Below are 17023 nucleotides of genomic sequence, written 5' to 3'. Positions count from 1 at the left end.
TCATTTTCCTTTTATATATGTAACACAATCAGACATATAGAAATTTATGAAAAGGATATCCGATGGTTTCACAACTGTTTAGGCGAAACTGATTTTCCATATGTTGAGATAAATATGGGTTTAAGGGTACTTAAAAACAACGAGTACATAAATTAAACAATATATGATGCAACTTTTATGGAAAAGCCTTGCACTTACCCACCCTAAACACTAAGGAACAAAACCTTAGTGAAAATCAGAAACTCTTACCTAGATTTTGGGACTCGATTGGTGTTGGATTCGCGTCTTCCTGTGTTTGCGTCTCTATGTGTGTGGCCGGCTGGATGAGCACCGTTGAAGTGGACGGAGGACAGAAGTAGCGGCGTGAGTCGATGGAGGAACGGCGTGAGTCGATGGAGGAGCAGAGCGACGGGAGCACGAGCAGCTTCGAGAGATTAAGTGAGATTGCGAGAGTGTGAGATTGTGAGAGAATGAGACTATGAGTGAGCGACTGAGAGACCACAAATGACCTGACTCAATGGACGGTTGGATTAGATCTTAACCAATCCAACGATCCAAGTAATTTCTAATTATAAATTAAAAATAAATAGATATATATATAATATTCTTCGGTTCAGGATGACCGAACACTTTCAAAGATGTGGTCGAATCCCAAACCGAAACTTTCGGGATGGATTCGGTTTCGGGTACCGAATTTTTCAGGAAATTCGGTTCGGGCATTTTTCGGTCAAATTTCGAGACCGGTTCGGGATAGTTTGGGATTTTCGGGAAAAAAATCCACCCCTAAAGTAAATAGCACCTTCAAAATCCCTACATGAATATGTTGTAGAATTATCAGAGAGACAGGCCGAAGATTCACTTACAACAACATCGATATTGTCCCCAACTTGGTAATTACCATCTGCACAATTTGTCAGGTGTGAGATTTTATCACAAAAGACATCCGTATTAGTTGGAGTGGGGTTAGGATATTTAAACTCTTCTTTTCTTAGAGATACGGTCGATGTAGAACATTTCAACACGCCCCCTCCCTTGGGATCTAATTAGTGAGTTATACGTGGGAGATTCACACATTAACAACCACATAGAGCCAAGTGAACATGTTCATTCAAATTTGGGGTTTCCTTGATAGCATGCACTATAAGCACTCTCGACCTTCACTTTTCCATTTTCTTGTTGTGCGTCTCCTATTTATGCTGAGCCCTAAAAAATAATACAAATAGATAATAAATGTAACACAACCCATGCAACGCAACCCTACTTTGGTGCAAAGTTGATCCGCTTGCACGTGTGAGTCGGATCCATGATGTGGCATGGAATTCCTTGCCTATAATGTATAATTTATTACCGAAAATCACAGTCCAACACCAGTGACACTGACGCACATCCCTCTTCCCCTCCGCGGGACCTACATTCTGACAGTCGTCCTCGCCACCACCAACCCCAACCTTAACCCCGACCCCACCAACACCTACCGCACTCTAAACCGACACAAATCTTCAAATTAAAACAACAAAAAACACACAGAGCGACAGAGAAGAAACTCCCTCCCGTTTCAATGGCGCTTCGCAGGCTCTCCAGCTCCATCAACAACAAGCTTCCCTTTCAACCTTTCGCCCATGGCGGCTCCATATACCACATGGTACGTAAACTTCTCCAATCAGTCAAATCCAAAATTGTATAGTTCCAATTTCCACCCGCCATAGTTTTGAACTCCGTCGTCGTTTTGATTTCAGTCCTCTCTGGCCAGCCAAGCTGCTCAAGACAAAGAGAAAGCTCGCGCCACTGTATGTCCTTGTTCTCTTCACGATTTTGTGATCGATTGGTTTATTTGGATCTGGATTTGGATTTGTGTTGGGTTTGGTTGTCTTGATGGTGTGGAATTGTTTGGATTCAGTGGATTAAGCAGCTGAATGAACCGCTTGAGGTTGTCGATCCCGAGATTGCCGATATTATCGAGCTCGAAAAAGCTCGGCAATGGAAGGTATATTTGATTTGGTTTTGTATTTAAGTTTGGAATATATTTGTACTTGTGATATACATCAATAGAATGGAAAATATCTCTTGCTAGACGATGAATGTGATACACTGATACGCCTTTAATCTGTTGAGAATGAATCCCACATTGATGAGAGGAGAGGTCTTTCATGCTTATGAGTAGTTGGACTTCTTTCCATAGTGCCAATTAGTTTTATGGTGGAACCCAAGTTCTTCATGGTATCATAGCAGGTTGTCCTACGTGTGAAGCCCAACGGCCACACGTGCTCCACGTCACCCGACTGGGTGAATCCCGGTTAAGCCTGGCAAGAAATCATTACTCTCAATGCAATGTTGAGCATTAAAGTTCTGTTGCTGATCAGGGTGTTCATATTTCTTTACTTTTTGTGTTTATTTTCTTCTAGAATTTGTTATTAATTTTTAGTTTATGATAGGGGCTAGAGCTTATACCGTCAGAAAATTTCACGTCACTTTCCGTGATGCAAGCTGTTGGGTCTGTCATGACCAACAAGTACAGTGAAGGGTATCCTGGTGCTAGATACTATGGAGGAAATGAGTAAGTAGATTCCCAGTGAATATCTTATGAGTGTTTGTGCCTTCCTGTATGTAACTATTATGCGAAAATGTATCTATTCGTCAGTTTTATCTGGTATCTATCACTGAAAGGAGAAAGTAGATGATGGCGTGATTAACCTTGTTTGACATTCTTCTTGTACTTTTGTTTTAATTAATTACACTTGACTGATATTTATTTTTATTTATAATTGTAGATATATCGACATGGCTGAGTCCCTGTGTCAGAAACGAGCATTAGAAGCCTTCCAGTTAGATCCTGCAAAATGGGGAGGTAATAGAACTAGATATAGGGTTATACATGTGGCATTGCCAACACTTTTCTTCCATCAGTTCAACATAAATTTTCACATTTTGTGATTGTCTACATTTACATTGTACAAGTTATAAATGATGTCTTGCGCCCAACGAATTCAGACTTTCAAATTATTTGGTAGGTAGCGCTTTACTGTTAATTATTTGCTTTAAAGAAAAATAATTGGGCACACTTTGATCTGATTCTATCCAGTGAGTGATTTTCATTGTATACAATACTCTGTCAACAAATAAAACTGTTTGGGCTTGTCTTGCTATCTGTTTCTTAATGCTAGTGCATATGACTGGTAAATTTTGATTTGTGTTTGGTTGTTATTTTCTTTGCCGATCCTAAACTTTTATCTATTGACCTCTTCAGTGTGGTTTGTGTTTCTATCATTGGCCAAGCACTTTGTTTTTCCCCCCTCCCTTTTCTGACCTTTTCCTGGAAGAATATCAAGATTGCATCTTATGGTTATAGTAATGACTTATTTGGTAAGCTATCAGGATTTATCCGACACAGTTTTAGTACTGTTTAATTGATTTTTATTCCTGGTGTTTTGTGCATAAAGAAGAGAATTTATCGACCAAAGAGTATAGTTTTCCACACATTATTGAGTCCCATCTCCTCTTCCCACTGGAAGGAAAAAAAAAATAAGGCACAATTTATTCCAGTGTTGAAGTATAATGGTTCTTCTTTTGTGAATTGCAATGGCATGGTCTAGTGAATATGCTTAGTAGGGATTCCAGTAAAAGTTATTTTGGTAACTTGTTTCTTCATGATTTTGAACTTGAAATGTAATACTTTGTAAAATTTGGCTTTGGGATTAGACGGCATTAGAATAGCATTGTTTTACTTAATTAGATTGTTGAAAATGGGACTAAAGGAATTAAAATCTGTTATGTTGCATAAACATGTCAACCATTGATTTATAAACGCATGGCTCACATAATAGCTGTTTTATAATAGAGTTTTATTCTGGGCTTTATCTCTTGCTTTTGTAACTCATGTTCATTCTATTATTCGACTATTGATGTATTTAGTAAAATATGTCTTATATACTTATTTTGGGGGTCCTGCCACAATGGTACGTACCTACGAGTTTTATGCAAGATCTAACCGTTGCAAAGATCCATTAGATCCCTATATGGAAGATCTTACTGTTGATTTAAATGATACGTACCATGGAAGAAAAATTGCTTATTTTGTTAAAGATACTTTATTCTTTCAGTGAATGTGCAGCCACTATCTGGATCCCCTGCAAACTTCCAAGCTTACACTGCATTGTTGAAACCTCATGAAAGAATCATGGCACTTGATTTACCTCATGGCGGCCATCTTTCTCATGGTTATCAGGTGTCTATGTCTCTGTTGATTGTTTTTCCAGAGTATACTTGGCTATAATTTTGTGCTTTTTGTGGTTAACAGTGACAGCCTGTGTAGCTCTTAGTTAGTCTAGTGCGTCTGGGTTGTTTTGTTTATATTCCCTTTCATTTTTCCTGGAAAGAATAAATTAAACCTAGTACTGTCTTTACAGAACAATTTCTCTGAATATCCAATGAGTACATAAACTGGAATCCCTTTCAAAGTATATTTATGAAATATTAATTATTTTGAGAATGAAATTGTGTTTGGTATTCCAAGCAATCTGGACATTCAAAACCACACAGAACAAGTAAAGCTAAATTTTGTTCTGGTGATTTTACATGCTTCTGATGTCTGGACGTCACATATCATTTTTGTTTGTAAATATATAAATGTAATGCTGCCTGTCTATATACTAATTGACACAAACATTTCACCATTGTGCAGACTGACACCAAAAAGATATCTGCTGTGTCAATATTCTTCGAGACAATGCCATACAGATTGAATGAGAGCACTGGCTACATTGATTATGATCAGGTGCCTTGCTCATTCCCATCTTCATTGTTCTAAATTCTCATACTTTTAAGCATACTTAAGAGTTCGTCTTACATGTGTCCTGCAAATATTATTATCAAAACATGATTTTTTTGGTCCAGCCTCAGAAATAGGATGAAATGGGGTGCAATGGGGTTCTGTTCCGTCTTACTTGTTCCCTTCAGATATTAGTATCAAAACTGCAAAAATAGTGTTTTAAGTGAATCATTTTGGTTATTGCAACATGAAAGATAACCATGTGAAGAAATTGCCCACAGGGCCACAGTTTAGTTATCATCAAATGGAAAATAGTGGACATTATTTGAAATTAGAGTGTGTATCCTACTATCCTTAGTGGGAAAAGGCTTTGTTGTTGTTGTTGTATCCTACTATCCTTGACTAGTCCTGGGAAATACAGAACTTTGTTAGCCTAAAGATGTCTTGAACTGGGAAATTTTTTGGCATGTCTCCTTCATTGTTTTGGAGTTTGAGTGCCTATAGTGCTATAAGCATTCGCCATATGTTATTTTCCATTTATCTTTCAAGAATTACATTTACTCTATACGTTTTTTATCCAACTTTTTACATTTGAATTAAAGGCTGACCTATGTGAATAAATATGTCCACAGATGGAGAAAAGTGCCACACTTTTCAGGCCAAAGCTAATAGTTGCTGGTGCTAGTGCTTATGCACGCCTGTACGATTATGAACGTATCCGCAAGGTAAATTTTGGCTTGAGTTTTGTGATTATCATAATCAGTGTTATGCATGTCTGAAATTCTTATGGTACTCAATCTTTTAAGTGAGATGTTATTCTTGTGGTGTTGTCAGGTCTGTGATAAGCAGAAGGCAATTCTGTTGGCCGATATGGCACACATCAGTGGATTGGTTGCTGCTGCTGTTATACCATCTCCTTTTGAGTATGCAGATATTGTTACAACGACAACTCACAAGTCACTTCGTGGACCCCGTGGGGCTATGATCTTCTTCAGGAAGGGTGTCAAGCATATAAACAAGCAAGGGCAAGAAGTAAGTTTGGATAATTAATTTTAGAATATATATATAAACGAAGGAAATTGAATGAATTATTTAATGCTTGAGTTTCCTTCTACAGGTTATGTATGATTATGAAGACAAAATCAATCAGGCTGTCTTTCCTGGGCTCCAGGGTGGTCCACACAACCACACCATAGCTGGGCTAGCAGTTGCACTGAAGCAGGTTCCTTTGGTGTTTTTGTTCTTTCCTTTTATTACATGTTGAATGTTGATCAGATTTATGCAGCTTCTTGTTACTTGACCGCTGACTATATTATGATTCTAGGTCAAAACTCCGGAGTACAAAGCTTATCAGGAACAAGTTCTCAGTAATTGCTCAAAATTTGCAGAGGTTTGATGAACATCACTTTCTAAAATATTAATGCAAAATCTGAAAGTTGTTCTCTTTTTTAAATGGGTTCTCGTTATAGCAATTTGGAGTCATTTTTTATATGACTAAGGCACGCGATATTTTATTTCCTTTATTTGGTTGTTTCATCTGTCTCGCTATTTCCTCTTATAGTTTTTGTCCCTTGAACATGCAGAGCTTGCTAGAGAAGGGCTATGATCTTGTTTCCGGTGGAACAGAGAACCATTTAGTGTTGGTGAATTTAAGAGACAAGGTAATAGCAGATTGATTCTTCCACTGACGGGAAGATTGCAAATAGGATATTGATTCTCCCTCTGATTGGAAGATTTATTCACACTTAAGTTTTCAGCATGTTTGATTGGGGGTTTAAGAAAAATGATGTCATATGATTACTGAAAGATATGTTGCTAGATGAACAACTGGGCCTGGTAATCAAAAAGTGTGATAACATCTCGTTATACTTTAAAACCTTTAGTCAAGTTCTGAAAGTTGGGTTATTACGAATCCATGGATTTCTAACGCTTTAGAAAACTCTAATGGGAAAATCATAGAATTTCCCTCATTTCTTGTACACTAGAGGGCTTGATGTTTAATTCATTGATGTATGCTTCTGTGCTGTGAATGGGTTATAGGCTTATTGCAGGAGAAAACTAATGAATATGGAATCTTTGTGGCAGGGCATTGATGGCTCAAGAGTTGAAAAGGTTTTGGAATTAGTACATATTGCGGCAAATAAAAATACTGTTCCTGGGGACGTGTCTGCCATGGTCCCTGGTGGCATACGCATGGGTATGGCCATCCATCTCCATTTAATTATTTTGCACCTACTGGTGATTAGCCAAGTACTTTTTCTGACGAATGCCATGTTTTCTGGTTCCTCAGGAACCCCAGCTCTTACATCTAGGGGGTTTTTGGAGGACGATTTTGTGAAAGTAGCTGAGTATTTTGATGCAGCTGTGAAGCTGGCCTTGAAGATCAAGGCTAATGCCAAAGGTTTACTCTACGACCGTCTTTGTTGATATAAATTATTTTAGGGTTTGTAATGTCACATGTTTCACTACCATAGTTACATGCTCATGCACATCTGGGTTGCAGGTACAAAGTTGAAGGATTTCGTGGCAGCTCTCCAATCAGACAGTCAAGTTCAATCTGAGATTACAAAGCTTCGCCACGAGGTTGAGCAGTACGCTAAACAATTTCCAACAGTTGGATTCGAGAAAGAAACAATGAGATACAGACAATAAAGTCATAATCTCACAAATAATTCACAGGTCAACTCGTTATCTCCACCTCTGATGTGTGCTTAACCACAATGCTTAATATTTTTGTAGGGAAGTGCAATTTTATTCAATTTTAGTATGAACTATTTGCAGATAAGTCAAAAGATTTCCAATACGAAGACCATGTCAGACTTTCGTCGACACAACACAATAGTAATGGAATTTTGTTATAAACTACAAACTTTTCTATTATTATTCACTGAATTTGGTGTCGACATTGCAACTGTTGAATGAGATGTCGTTGTAGATGTCTCATTATTATGTACTCAATAATCGATGCTATTTTTCTATCGAATGAGATGTCGTTGTAGATCGAATTCTTCTACACATCGTTTACCAGCTTTGATGTAGTTAATGGACAGCATCGTAGCAATTATAGAAAGATGAAGAAAAACAGTGGAATGTAGGGTGTGAACGGAGCATGATCCTCTTGTTTTTATGTGGATTTATGCTTGGTAACATGAATACAACTTTATGAGGGGGACTGGTGATCTTTCTGAGAAACATTCAACAGGATGACCTTGTGATTGAACAAGTTTTGGATTTTTGGTACATTTGAAGGGAAAAATCCGAAAAATCCTTCGGAGGGTACAGGATCGTGTTCTCGGGCACGTAAAGTTGTTTATTTTTCTAATGATATTGTTTTTGCTCCAGAAAGATTCATAATTTGGTTTATAATTAGTGTAGCTTTGTGTAAGAATCGTTGCTTATTGTCAAGGATTTTGATGGGACGAAAGGTATCCATTTTGTTTGTTTTCTAAAGGATGATAGGGATCCCAATTTTAATTGTTCCTCGCCAAATTAAAGAATGTCTTACTTATTAAGTTTAATATAATATGTATGGAGGGCTGGGAATAAGGAGAGATGATCGTTTTAATACTAATAAAAATAAAGTTTGTAAGTCAAAATGGTCTCTGAGATTGTCATAACTTTTCACTTTGATCACTGAGATTTAAAATTGATAGAAGTGGTTTTTGAGATTATCCGCAGTAAATCATTTTGGTTTTTCTATGAAAAGTCTTTGTTAAATTGAAGAAACCACCGATTCAATGGGGGTTTATTTGACAAAAATACTCTTGACATATTACAGATTTCTCACGGAAGGGCAAGATGATTGACGGTGGACAGTCTCAAAAATTATTTCCATCGATTTTAAATTTTAAAAACCAAAATGAAGAGTTATCTAAAAATAATTGTGGCTATAACCGCCCACTGTTGGACCACAGGCTCCATGATGGTATTTACAAAGCTAATATGATATATATATATATATCAAAATCAAATGTTCAAAACAACATATGCACATATAATATTACATACTCACAAAAAATTATAATTATCCTTGACGACTATTCAACTCAATGAGATAAATAAAAACTTTATGAACCATAAATCTCATGTAATATGTAGAATAAAGCAGAAACAATAGAGAAACAAAGAAATTTAAAACTTATTTGTTTAATAGATTTCAAATTTAGGATTATAAAATGTATGAGATATCAAAAAGAAAAGGGGAATTTTTTTAATTTTCATAATTAAAATTGAATGTTTTCTATTTAAAGAAAACCTAAATATTGCTTTGATTTTAAATGCTATTAATTTGTGTTAAGGAGATAAATAAAATATTAAAGCTAATTGGGAGATGGGGTTATGCTTGAAACTTGGAAGGCAGGACTTGAAGCAATATAAGGATGCATAATTCCCTTATATATATATATATATATATATATATATATATATATATATATATATATATATATATTTGTTTTAGAAAGTTAGGATAGGCCCAGGCAACCCCTAGTCCGTAACTCCCTCCGCCAGTGGCTCCATCCGTCTCAGTGAGGTACAAGAGTGCAGCAACTCACTTGAATTGTTAAACGAAAGTACAATTAATGAGAATTCTTGAGCACAAAAGATAAACAGCCAGCGCCACCCTCACTCGCTTGGACTCGAATTCAAGGAATGTTTTGGTGGAGAAATTTTTTAAAGTGTTTTGTATTTAAGCGGATATCTTACATGTCATTTTATTTATTTATATTATAATATGTGAAGTACTGCTTAATACCTGCCATTGGAAAAATCTTGTTTTATTGAGGGCATGACATGGACTGGGGAAATGATCAATCTCTTATGGAGCAACAGCTGCTTTCTCCCTAGTTAAATGTCGACTATCAAAATAAAAAGAATTTTTTTTCAAAATATCATGTGAACTTATATACTTTTTTAATTTGTCATATAAATTAAAATTTAAGTGATTTGTCATACCAATTTTTTGAAATCATTATTTTGTCATCTCATTTTAACTCCATTAAGTTTTCCATCCAAATTAACCTATGTGCCTTGCACATAACTTGTGTTTAGAGTTATTGCGGACATTTCAACATAAAGAATATCATCCAACTTTACTATAGATCGGAGGGTCCCCAATGGAAAAGGATCCTTGCCGGATCCTTTTCCTGGGGATCTGGAGGATCTCGTGATCATGACTGTTCATCGTATATCGTGCGGTCAGTTTTCGTTAGGTACTATTTATATTTAATTTTAAAATTTAAAATTTTAAATGATTTATGACCGCACAATGTACGATGAACGGTCATGATCATAGGATTCCCCAGATCCCCAAGAAAAGGATCCGGCGAGGATCCTTTTCCGTCCCCAATGACTATTTTGAGTCATCTTCACTGCAAAACACAGAAAAGTAAGTGCAAGTCGTTCATGGTTTTTGAGAAACCTTAGAAGTATTTTTGGCGAACATATTAGAAGGAGAGTGAGTTGTTGAAATAACCGAAATAATCCTGAACACAAATCATGTGCAACTTATTTTGGATGAAAAACTTAACTGAGTTATGATGAGATAACAAATTAATAATTTCAAAAAGTTGGTATGACAAATCGCTTAAAATATAACAAATTAAAAAGGAGTGGATAAGTGTATAAGGTCATTTGCAATTTGAGTTATACTCTATATTTTTGTATCACATAACTGATATTGTGGCAATGATATTCTTCACAAATGGTTATTATCATGGAATATTGGTGGAACTGGTATTTTCTTTTTCTTGAAGCGTAACTTCTAAAAGAATTACTGAAGAAATTAAGATGAGCTTATAAATTTTTATTAGTAAACAATTGGGCTGAGTTTAATTTCAATTCAATTAAGAGAACTAACAGTAAGTAATTACTGGATTACAAAATTCATTGCTTCGAATTCAAATTTTGATCTCCTTCTATACTTCACAAGCAGCAGCTAGTTAAGGACTCCATTTACTAGCCTCACGAATAATTTCATTACCCTCATGAGCAAGATCACGTCCCTCATTACGAGCTTGTACACATACTTCTAGAGCTACTCGTTAGCTACGGCACCGGTGCATTTCCCCAAGGGTGTCCTAAAATTCCGTCACCAAATTGTAGTATAGAATCATCTCCAATGATCTCGGTCAGAGCAGGTATATTCATTAATTTAGTTTGCTTCATTTTTCTTCTAAAAAGGAACCATGTATAAAGAAATACATAATAAATAACTCAATATTAATATCTTTGTTAGCTTCCTTAGTATACCTTAATCATAGATTAATAAAGTATCGATATTGTCCACATCAAACCAATTTAATTAATTTTGCAATCAGCACAACACGCTTCTATGTACTTCTTGTCAATACCTCCAATTCCACCTGACGTACCCGGCCGGCTACGAAATGTCGATGACAAAAAATCCAAAATCATAAAATTGTAAACAAACTGTAAAAACGCTTATAAAAACCCTTCATTTCAATTCATACGTTCACCATCCAAACCTTTGACACACATACATTCACCATTCAAAAATACCTCTCTACTCTCCCTCCCTCTCTCTTCCCCATGGACACCCCAGCCACCGCCTTAGAAGTGGAGGCCGCTGCTATAACCGAGATCGAGGAGGACAAGAACGACGATGACGTGTCATCGGTCGAGCAGGTCCGTCTAACGGTCTCCAACGAAGACGACAGTTCCCTCCCTGTCTGGACGTTCCGTATGTGGACTATAGGCATATGCTCGTGCTTCCTCCTCTCATTCCTCAACACCTTCTTCTCGTACCGCACGGAGCCACTCGTGATATCAATGATTTCCGTGCAGGTGGCAAGTCTGCCGATCGGGAGGTTCATGGCTAGGACGCTGCCGAGGAGAAAGTTTTGGATTGGTGGGAAGTCATTCTCGTTGAACCCGGGAGAATTTAACATAAAAGAGCACGTGCTGATTTCGATATTTGCAAACGCGGGATCTGGGTTTGGGAACGGACCGGCGTATGCGGTTGGTATTGTGAATATAATCAAAGCGTTTTACGGTAGGAAGATATCCTTCTTTGCAAGTTGGGCACTTGTGATTACAACACAGGTACGTACGTAATGCATGCATGCATGCATGCAGAAATTACTAGTAATTAACTACAATATTAAGCATACTTGTGGGAGAGAGAGTGTGTTAAATGCTAAATTTATGGTAAATAAGTACTGCAGGTATTGGGGTATGGGTGGGCTGGTATTATCAGAAAGTACGTGGTGGATCCGGCGGCGATGTGGTGGCCTAGTAGTCTCGTTCAGGTTTCTTTGTTCAGGTAATTTATCATAAAACGAAATTGTAATTTCAATTCACTGTGAGACAGACTCACAAGTTATTGGTATTCCATCTCCATATATATATATATATATATGTACAAGAGGGAAATGATTTTTTTCACACACTTTTTATTCCTGCAGAATCATGTTTAATTCTTGCATTCATTAAATCAAACGCAAAAAATGCACCAAGAATGTGAAAGAGAAAATAAGTGTGCACAACTCATTTCCTTAGAAAAATATTCTCAAGGAAAATGCTTTGCAAGGTTATAACATATGTGTATACAATTTGCTATATTTCCATAATAATTCTATGAAAATAAAGAGTTTACAAATTTGGTACATACATTCATAATGGATTGACATGTAATGGAAACCAAAAATATTAAAGAGACTATATTTTTGCGCCACAACTACATATTATATGATGAAACAACTGGTTGTATGTATTATTTGTCACAAGAATATAATTTATCTAAATTAATGGGATAAAGTCGTACTACAAATTTACAAAGATCCCTAGAATATATGTATTTCTTGTGGTGTTGTGAGTGGTTAATAAAACAAGATAATTGTGTCATATAAAAATGAAGTTGTGACTTTCACTTTGAAAATCAGTGATTCAAATCATTCAATCCGAGTGTAGCAAGAAAAGGAATTTTGTATTTTTAGAATTTTTTGATATGTACTCCATTATTGATTAACAATTTATAGGATAAAAAAAATTATATGTTTGTCATGTTTAAATATACTGGTAATGTAATAAGTATATTAATTAGTGGTAGTACCTAAAGTTAACAAGGGCTTATAAGTTTAATCCCCTTCTATACTGATATATATATATATATATATATATATATATAGCTTTTAAGGGAAGAGATCTCCATTTTTTTAAATGGGGATTAGTTGTGGGGCACAAACGATATCCAACTTCAATGATTTAAACCGTTTATTTTTTAAATTGCACCTCATAGATTATCCTGCAAAATATTAGCTAGATAGGAAATATTTGAGGCATCTAATTGAATTAAAAAAAAAATAGACGAACATTATGATCTAAGAAACATTGAAATTTCATCGTGACAGTTGAATGGGCAAAGGTTTGGATTGAATTGAATTTTTGCAAGGATGATCTATGAATCGACATTTACAACACATGGATCCCTAGTTTATTTTTTGTTTGTGGTATTCCTGTCAATTTTTTTCTTAAGTAGTATTCTTCCCAACTTGTACTTTAAGTAGGTCTTAGGTTTAACTTTCACAAACGACAATTTTTTATACTAATTTATTATGCTTGACCCACTATGGTTTTAACCCATCATCTATTCCTTAGTATAAATACTTCGTTATATCTTATTAAAAAAAATGTATATAAATTTGTAGCCAGCTAGTTTATGCATATATATTTACTTCAGCTCCTAATTGATGTTCGTATTCCTTTAAAACAATTAACCTAATTAAGGAAGCCAAATATTCTTACATCAATGTATTTTATTTCAGTTTTAAGACAATACATATTCATGAATGGATATTTGACTTTGATTTGCGTACAATATGCATGAACATGAAGGGCTCTGCATGAGAAAGACAAAAATCGAATGTCCAGAGGGAAATTCTTTTTGATAGCACTGGTATGCAGCTTCTCTTGGTACGCAGTGCCGGGCTACCTCTTCACAACTCTCTCAATAATTTCATGGATTTGTTGGATTTACCCTAAGTCCATAAGAGCTCAGCAAATCGGCTCAGGCTACCGTGGACTTGGGCTTGGGTCATTTACCCTAGATTGGTCGGTCATATCCTCTTACTTGGGGAGCCCTTTGATCAGCCCCTTCTTTGCCATTGCCAACATCACCGTCGGATACATCGCCATCATGTATGTCATCATTCCGATTGCCTACTGGAGGCTCAACTTGTACAATGCAAAGAATTTTGCAATCTTCTCTTCTCACTTGTTTGATTCCGATGGCCAAATATATAATGTCAAAGGAATTGTGAATGACCAGTTTCAGATTGACATGCCTGCCTATGAAAAACAAGGATACATAAACTTGAGTGTATTCTTTACCCTATCATATGGTCTTGGTTTTGCTGCTGTTATATCAACCCTCACACATGTGGCTCTATTCAATGGAAGGTACGTAAATACTTTGCATCACTTTAATTTTACTCTATGTGTGTTTTTTTTTTTTTTAAATATTAGACACAAATAGAAACACACAAACTAACATGTTGAAACAATTTTCTAATAAAAATGTACCATACCATTGTACGTGGAACCCATCCCTTGTTCTATTTTGGTTTTCTATATATTTTGAGTATATTCATATATAGGTGCATTTGTAAGTTCATATTTATTCGTAGGTATACTAAGGATAGGTAAAATGGTCACCTTTTGTACCTGCATAACATGTTCATATAATGTACCTAAGTAAAAGATCAAAATCCAAATTCAATTGTAATGCTTAATTATAATTAATAATTTATTTATAAAAAAATGTTAATCTATTTTATTTTTATTTTTTTTAAATTGATGTTTCACCACAAGATGAATTAGTAAAATGAGGAGTAATTTAGCTTCTTATAAGGACATACAAGGTTCCCTAAGCTTCTGTTGAATTCAAACTTTCAACCATTTTTTATTTATTTTGTTAAAAAAAATTATTTATTTCTGGGTAATAAAATGTTACTAGTTATTATTGTGGCAGTAATATAAATGATATTCTTCTAACAGGGACATATATGAACGATATAAATCGTCATATAGTGGAAAGATAGATATACACACCAAATTAATGAGGAAATACAGGGACATACCCAGCTGGTGGTTTCATGTTTTGCTTGTAGTGTCGTTCGTATTCTCTCTAGCATTGTGCATCTTCATGAAGGATGAGGTGCAAATGCCATGGTGGGGACTCATTTTTGCAGCAGGAATTGCATTGATTTTCACACTTCCAATCAGCATAATAACTGCCACAACAAATGTTGTAAGTTTGCAACTCTTGAACCTCCCTCTTTTGCTCACACTTGGGTGAGACCCATATATATTAGAGATTGTGTCAACCGGGTCTATTTAGTGTGTCTATAAATAGCATTACTTGAAAAATAATGTTAAGCTATTCCATTTGGAGTGCAGATGTTTAAATGGTGAGTGTCACACACCCCATACCTTTAGTTGATAATTTAAGATCATGAATCTCTAAGAATCTTATCTCTTTTCTAATTTTTTAGACCCCGGGACTAAACATCATCACGGAGTACGTCATGGGTTTGATACTACCTGGATATCCGATAGCCAATGTATGCTTCAAAACTTATGGATACATAAGTATGTCACAGGCAATTTCATTTTTGAGTGATTTTAAGTTAGGCCATTACATGAAGATTCCTCCCATATCCATGTTCGTAGTTCAGGTATGTTCATATTCTTCTCCTTTTACATTTTAGTTATTGGATACGATCATACTATAAATTAATTAAAAATGTAACTCATATTTTAGTCTTTGAATTATAGTTAGTACATAACTTAATATTAAGGTATGCCAGTTATTCAGACTAAATGATGACCTCAATCAGCTTGTAATATATATAATAAATATGAACAATTTGTACCATCTGATCAGCAAACAACTTTCCGAACATGCACATACATATATTATAACGTGAATTAGATGCGTCTGTTTAAAGTGGTATTAAATTTGACAATAAAAAAAGTGGTGTTGAATTCTGAATGAGAGTGATTAACTATAGTATTAATATCATATACAAATCTAGTAAGAATGTGGATATTGATTTTTTATTTTATTTTATTATTAAAGGTATGGTTCGAAACTACTATAATACTTTAATGAAGGGAAAGTTTCTAATTTGGGACGCATGGGAAGCTGCTATCTTCTTATTACTCTGGGTTTGTAATTTTCTTTTTTCTGCCATTATAAAGTGCATAGGAACTATAGTAGCCGGAACAGTCAATATTGGGACAGCATGGTGGCTGCTAACTACAGTGGAAAACATATGCAATACTGACCTACTCCCGGACACTAGTCCTTGGACTTGTCCTAATGATAGTGTCTTCTTCACTGCATCTGTGATTTGGGGTCTGGTTGGACCGACACGAATCTTTGGCTCTCTCGGACTCTACGGAGGACTCAACTGGTTCTTCGTGGTAGGTGCACTCGGACCTGTCTTGGTATGGTTGTTGCACAAAGCTTTCCCTAGTCAGAAATGGATCGCCTACATCAACCTTCCAGTGCTTTTCGGAGCAACGGCTGCTATGCCACCAGCTACAACTGTGAACTTCAACAGCTGGATTGTGGTCGGAATCATTTTCAATTACTTTGTTTTCAGATACAGAAAGAAGTGGTGGCAGAGGTACAATTATGTTCTTTCTGCTGCCCTAGATGCTGGAGTGGCTTTCATGGGGGTGCTTATATATATATGTTTAACCATAAACAACGTAAGCATTTCCTGGTGGGGTACAGCGGACTATGACCACTGTATATTGTCTACTTGTCCAACATCCAAGGGCATAGAACTCGATCATGCTTGTGTATTCCCTTAAGCTAGTAGCCTACTACATCATATGTTGCTTTTGGATTTTGAAGTTGATTTTATGCAAAAAGGTTCATTTGAAGGAAACGACGTTGTAAATAACAAAAAATGACTGAATGAATGAACCCTTTCTTCTATTTAAGTGTTGTCTTGAATAAGAATATTATATATATAAGACAGGTGAAAAGTCAATCCCTAATTTGCCCATTTGGGTACACTGCTAGATAGCCATTGCTAAAAGGTGGTGTGTTAATTTTATAGAAAACTTCATTTTAATCCTTAAAAAAGATGAGTTTTAGATTATAACCATATGTAAGATTAAAATCCAATTTTAGTCCCTAGCACATTTAATCATATCATTTATTAGTTGTATTTTGATGTTTTATTTTATCCTTTTATTTATTTTAATGTATTAATTACATTTAAA

General features: G+C 35.6%; 2 protein-coding genes across 2 annotated transcripts; both read left to right on the top strand.

The window, feature by feature from the left end:
- Positions 1-1448: 1448 nt before the first annotated feature.
- LOC126632477 (serine hydroxymethyltransferase, mitochondrial-like) lies at positions 1449-7770 on the top strand. The gene is made up of 16 exons (XM_050302901.1): positions 1449-1642; positions 1737-1787; positions 1898-1984; positions 2433-2554; positions 2769-2845; positions 4098-4222; positions 4679-4771; positions 5398-5490; positions 5600-5797; positions 5883-5987; positions 6090-6155; positions 6349-6426; positions 6851-6962; positions 7056-7166; positions 7269-7444; positions 7547-7770. Exons 1-15 carry the CDS (start codon positions 1559-1561, stop codon positions 7415-7417), a joined length of 1551 nt encoding a protein of 516 aa, XP_050158858.1. The 5' UTR covers positions 1449-1558; the 3' UTR covers positions 7418-7444; positions 7547-7770.
- Positions 7771-11314: 3544 nt separating this feature from the next.
- LOC126631479 (oligopeptide transporter 2-like) lies at positions 11315-16606 on the top strand. The gene is made up of 6 exons (XM_050301599.1): positions 11315-11827; positions 11950-12047; positions 13619-14182; positions 14780-15032; positions 15277-15459; positions 15986-16606. The coding sequence occupies exons 1-6, from the start codon at positions 11315-11317 to the stop codon at positions 16604-16606; spliced, it is 2232 nt and encodes a 743-aa protein (XP_050157556.1).
- Positions 16607-17023: the final 417 nt, after the last annotated feature.

Source organism: Malus sylvestris, chromosome 8, assembly GCF_916048215.2.
Source record: "Malus sylvestris chromosome 8, drMalSylv7.2, whole genome shotgun sequence".
In the NCBI taxonomy this organism is placed as follows: domain Eukaryota; kingdom Viridiplantae; phylum Streptophyta; class Magnoliopsida; order Rosales; family Rosaceae; genus Malus; species Malus sylvestris.
Note: the sequence above shows the minus strand (reverse complement) of the source record. Positions and strands in the feature narration are given on the sequence as shown.